General features: G+C 43.5%; 1 protein-coding gene across 1 annotated transcript in view; it reads right to left on the bottom strand.

The window, feature by feature from the left end:
• LOC122554197 (tissue factor) overlaps positions 1 to 4,587 on the bottom strand; it is a 23,073-nt gene extending 18,486 nt beyond the window's left edge. The window contains exons 1-2 of the mRNA XM_043698848.2: positions 4,357 to 4,587; positions 3,204 to 3,315 (exon numbers count right to left, since the gene is read on the bottom strand). Coding sequence (XP_043554783.1) covers positions 3,204 to 3,315; positions 4,357 to 4,429 — 185 coding nt within the window. The 5' untranslated portion in view covers positions 4,430 to 4,587. The remainder of the gene's footprint in view (positions 1 to 3,203; positions 3,316 to 4,356) is intronic.
• Between the last annotated feature and the right edge of the window lie 1,413 nt (positions 4,588 to 6,000).

Genomic DNA, 6,000 nt, shown 5'->3' on the forward strand with positions numbered 1-6,000 from the left:
TGATAGAAGGAAGTTTTTCCTCACACACAAGAACCAAGTTTCAAGATCAGGAGGTGGAGGCAGAGAAATCTGGGCATCCTTTAAGAAACAATTATACACTGATGGGGTGGTAAATGTCACCTTTCTGGATGGATGAATCAAATTCACCCAGTGGCCTGAGGTTGTGAAACAATAGGTGTAAATGATACCTGTTCAGACATGCACTTCAGATCCTTTGATATTTCTGCTGAACACAGGAAACCAATTGTTGCTGGTTACCTGAGCTTGTTCGCAATGATATAAGTTCCCATACCAGCAGCAATAATATTGGGGCAGTTTCCCATAAGCGTTACTAACACTGTTATGGAAATACTCAGGGTAGGTTAGTTAAACTGAAAGTGGCTGAGTTCTTCATCTACATGACTCAATGCTACTGTGAATCACCTCAAGTCATTTAGTGCATCTGTCAATCTGGCAATGGGAGAAAAGTAGACAGATCACTGCAACAACAATTTTCAGGTCCGGAGGCCAAAACAAGAGCTGCAAAATATTTCAATCAAGAAATTTTCTGCTTGATGCCTTGTAGGATGACAGAGTGAGGGGTAAGAAAAAGGATACTCACTAATGTTTTCTTGTGGGCAATTAGGGATGGGCCACAATGCTTACGTCCCTAGGATGAATTCAAAAATTACTTTTGCAATTTAAAAACAAACGTTCCAATATTTAATAAAATGGGAATGAGAATTCACACTCAAAGTTAACTTTTAGTGCCTGCAAGGTTGTTTAGCAATAATGGAAATGGCTATTGGGTCACATATATTGGAATGTACATATCGTGACTTTTTCTAGACAGGTTCAGGGGGTAGTGGTGACTCAAGCACCGTCACTTCACACCGTTCCATGCATTTCAATGTTGGTCTTACAGTGAAATATTAGTGTAAGATGCTTCCAGGAGAATTAAGCAATGTAGTTACGAACTTCCTGATTTCCATGCTTAACAGTACTTGTGTGGTTACCAAAAGTTGTTGCCTATTACACTCTAATAAGAATTTTCCATCAAATCCAGCCCACAAAATCTGATTATGAATTACAAGCCGCAGTCACCCTCGCGTCATAACATCCTGTTTGTCATGAACAGGAGTAGATTTGCAGAACCAAATGACCTCCGTTGCTTTTATTTAATATGAATGCAATATCTTTATCTGCAGATAGAGGTTATCAGCATCATGATAGCTTGGAAGTTTTATGAAAGACTTCAATGCCAGACTTGGTTGTACAATCATGCAATTAGAGTGCTAAACTCCAGCTAAGCCAGTTTGTGGAATGCAGTCACATGTTAAATTCCAAAACACACTGATTTGCCACTTAAGCCCCTTTGCACTGCTGATGGACCTCAAACCCATGCCAGGTAGTTTTCTTCCAGAAGTTCACAGTGCAACATTTTAGAGTCATAGGGATGTACAGCACGGAAACAGACCCTTCGGTCCAACCCGTCCATGCCAACCAGATATCCCAACAACACAATCTATTCCCACCTGCCAGCACCCGGCTCATATCGCTCCAAACCTTCCTATTCATATATCCATCCAGATGCCTTTTAAATGTTGCAATTGTACAGCCTCGACCACTTCCTCTGGCAGCTCATTCCATACACGTACCACCCTCTGCGTGAAAACGTTACCCCATAGGTCTCTTTTATATTTTTCCCCTCTCACCTTAAATGTATGCCCTCTATTCTGGACTCCCCCACCCCTGGGAAAAGACTTTGTCTATTTATCCTACCCATGCCCCTCATGATCTTATAAGGTCACCCCTCAGCCTCCGACACTCCAGGGAAAACAACCCCAGTCTGTTCAACCCTGGCAACATCACTGTAAATCTTTTCTGAACCCTTTCAAGTTTCACAACATCCTTCCAATAGGAAGGAGACCAGAATTGTACGCAATATTCCAAAAGTGGCCTAACCGATATCCTGTACAGCTGCAATATGACCTCCTAACTCCATTTTACTCGAGATTTGTTTGGGACGTGGAACTGCACTCACTTCAGATTGCTAATATATGTGCAAACATTTGAAAAGAGCCATTATGGTACATCTGATAGCGTTCCCATTATAGTGCTTTCTTGGAGCAGTTTGCTTGCCCCATGTTGTTGGTTCTGGATTAGTGGTGCTGCAAGAGCACAGCAGTTTAGGCAGCATCCGAGGAGCAGTAAAATCGATATTTCGGTCAAAAGCCCTTCATCAGGAATAAAGGCAGAGAGCCTGAAGCGTGGAGAGATAAGCTAGAGGGTGGTGGGGGTAGGGAGAAAGTAGCATAGAGTACAATAGGTGAGTGGGGGAGGGGATGAAGGTGATAGGTCAGGGAGGAGGTTGGAGTGGATAAGTGGAAAAGAAGATAGGCAAGTAGGACAAGTCATGGGGACAGTGCTGAGCTGGAAGTTTGGAACTAGGGTGAGGTGGGCGAAGGGAAAATGAGGAAACTGTTGAAGTCCCCATTGATGCCCTGGGGTTGAAGTATTCCGAGGTGGAAGATGAGGCCTTCTTCTTCCAGGCGTCTGGTGGTGAGGGAGCGGCAGTGAAGGAGGCCCAGGACCTCCATGTCCTCGGCAGAGTGGGAAGGGGAGTTGAAATGTTGGGCCACAGGGTGGTGGGGTTGATTGGTGCGGGTGTCCCGGAGATGTTCCCTAAAGCGCTCTGCTAGGAGGCGCCCAGTCTCCCCAACGTAGTGAGACCGCATCGGGAGCAACGGATACAAAAAATGATATTAGTGGATGTGCAGGTAAAACTTTGATGGATGTGGAAGGCTCCTTTAGGGTCTTGGATGGAGGTGAGGGAGGAAGTGTGGGCGCAGGTTTTACAGTTCCTGCGGTGGCAGGGGAAGCTGCCAGGATGGGAGGGTGGGTTGTAGGGGGGGGGGGGGGGGGGTGCGTGGACCTGACCAGGTAGTCACAGAGCGAACAGTCTTTGCAGAAGGCAGAAAGGGGTGGGGAGGGAAATATATCCCTGGTGGCGGGGTCTTTTTGGAGGTGGCGGAAATGTCAGCGGATGATTTGGGGTTTATGTGCTCAGTTGCAGTAGGTTAATTAACATAATGATCATTGGCAAATTACCTCAGAACTCTCAAAGCACCTTTTAATGACACACTGTAGCCCAAAGATCTTGCCAATACCTTGTGTCTCTTTTGGTGCTTCCTACAGAAGACATGTTAAAGATTTGTACTCACCTGCGTAGCTTCACAGTGTACACAGTGTTTTTCAAGGTCCCCTCCCATTGTAGTACAGTGCGGAAATTGAATGATATCCACGTTAGGTTTGTAACAGGTTGCTGTGAAATACCTGTAGATTTTGGGAAAAAAAGCTTATATTTCCATATATTCACCAGAAACATATTTTGCAAACCACAGCATTTTCATTGAAAATAAATCCCAGGCAGGAGTAACTTTCAACTGATTGATCTTGGCTTTAAAGTAGGTCAGAGGTCACATGATACCAGGTTATAATACAACGGATTTATTTGAAATCACAAGCTTTCGGAGCACTGCTCCTTCACCTGACAAAGGGGCAGAGCTCCGAAAGCTGGTGATCCCAAATAAACCTGTTCGACTATTACCTGGTGCCGCGTGACTTCTGACCTTGTCCACCCCAGCCCAACACTGGCACCTCCACACCTTGGCATAAAAGTAATCAGAGATACTTGAGAATCTTTGGATAAATCCTGCTTCGTGACAAAGGCAGGGTCAATGGGGCAGATTGAACATTAGTGTGGAGTAGGAGTGGGCCGTTTGACCCTTCGGAACTTCTGCACCATTCAATAAAATCACGGCTCATCAGATTACTCCGTATTGCTTATTACTCCACAACTTTTCACTTCGTTGTTTATCAAGAATCCACCAATCTCTGCTGTTAAAATGTTCAAAGTCTCTGTTTTTTTAGGAAGAAAGTTCCAAAGACTCACAACCCACTGTAAGAATAAAATAGTGCCTCGTCTGTATTAAACGTAAGAACCCTTATTTTTACACATATGCACCAAACTAGTCGAGAGTAATGTTGTGCAGATTAAATAACACATCGGTATGTAGTCTTACCACTGACTGTACTGTTACCTAACAGTAAGTGAACACTGACATTTTTTAACGCAGACTTCATCTGATGTGAAATACGTACCGAACCCACAGGAGGAAATGCAAACTATTTATTGCCATCTAGTTATTAAAAATGGAAAGTTGCATTTGCTGCATGTGGTCATAAATGCAGATGTGAATGATACTGCCACAAATGCTGCAGCTTCTATCGAGGTTTTGATTTGAGGTTATTTGCTATTTTAAAAAAAAACAGCGTTCATGACAAACAGCAATCCGAAGTCTTTGACCAGTTTACCTGAAGTAAGTCCACAGCGAAGACAAATAATGGCAAATCCCAAACTGATGACACTACTGGCACGAGAGTCCATGCTTACTGTGAGATACAGAAAACCAAACGGATACAAGTCTCCTCTCGCCTATAAGCCAAGTCCCAAGTCGTAGCAGCGAGTTCTCCCTCCTGTTGCTGGTCGATAATCAGCGGTCCAATTGATTCCCCGAAGATTACTGAAGGCAGTGTATTCACAGCGACTATCCCCACTCCTCTCCCTCCCATTGCCAACCAGCTGCGAATATAAAGCCAGTACTCAGGAAAGAAAAGGGGCTGTCCTTCCCTCTACGGATAGCCAATAACCAAAGGGAACGGCTTGTCCTCGGCCCTCCCTCCACTCAGCAATCGTAGTTGAGAGGAGACGGTGAGGCACACCTGAGCAAACTGAACATTTCAAACAAACTATTTCTGTTCCACCAAGCTATGCCGGTCGGCTATATTAAAGGAAAGTTACATTATATGTTAAAACAACTCGCCAATTTCTTTATGTATAGGTTATACCCAGTCTTACAATAGAAGGATTTCTCATTTCAGCTAGAAAACATTTGGTCTCATTCCTCTACTCTAGCCCACAACCTTTATAATCGTAAAAGTGTTTTGCTATCATTCCTAACCTTTAAGGCGTGCCAGAGTGCTGTGCAATTATTGGAGCACATTTGCAGTGGCTGTTGTAAAAATCAACTTGCATTTTCAAAACGATGATAGATTCTGTCTACTTCACCCTCTGTTTCTGAAGGGGCATTCCATATCCCAACAATTCTCTGTGGAAAAAGAAACTCCTACTTGTTCCTACATTTTGGTCTTAAATTCGTGTCCTCCAATTACTGACTCATCAACAGGCAGAAACAGATCTTTCCTGGAAATCTGATCCAAACCATCTCATAATCTTGAACATCTCCATCCCAGACTCCTCAAACTTCTCAGCTGCAGCAGCTGTGGCTTCTCTAATGCAAAAGCAACATACTGCAGATGTTGGAAATCAGATATAAAACCAGAAAATGTTGGAAATATTGCTCAGGACAGGAAGTCTCTGTGGACACAGGCAACAATCGAGACAACATTTCAGATTGGTGACGTTTATATCCAGAAGTCAATGATACAAAAGTCACAGACCTAAAACACAACTTTTTTTCTCTTCACAGATGCTCCCTGACCTGTTGAATATTTGCAGAAATTTCTGATTTTGTCACCCGTACTTTTTTAGTCTCTCCTTATGACTGGAGCTTCTCACCTTCTGTAATTGAATATCCTTCCACGCTTTTTCCAGAATCTCCCTGAAAGAGGGTATCCCATATTGAACATTGTTTTCCAACCTGCTCAAACCAATAATTCACCACTAGCTGTTTGTTTTCATTCTTTTTTTGTTTGTTTTTTGCTTGTCCTATCATGATAGTGTTGTCCCAGTCAAATTCATGTTGCTTGTCATCTGCATGTGTGGCTACTAAGGATAGCTGGTCGTGTCGTTTCATGGCTAGTTGGTGTTCGTGGATGCGGATCATTAGCTGTCTTCCTGTTTGTCCTATGTAGTATTTTGTGCAGTCCTTGCATGAGATTTTGTACACTACATTGGTTTTGCTCATGCTGGGTATCGGGTCCTTCGTTCTGGTGAGT

Source organism: Chiloscyllium plagiosum, unplaced genomic scaffold (assembly GCF_037043375.1).
Source record: "Chiloscyllium plagiosum isolate Xiang-an unplaced genomic scaffold, Cpla_swu_hap1 HiC_scaffold_9, whole genome shotgun sequence".
NCBI classification, from domain to species: Eukaryota; Metazoa; Chordata; class Chondrichthyes; order Orectolobiformes; family Hemiscylliidae; genus Chiloscyllium; species Chiloscyllium plagiosum.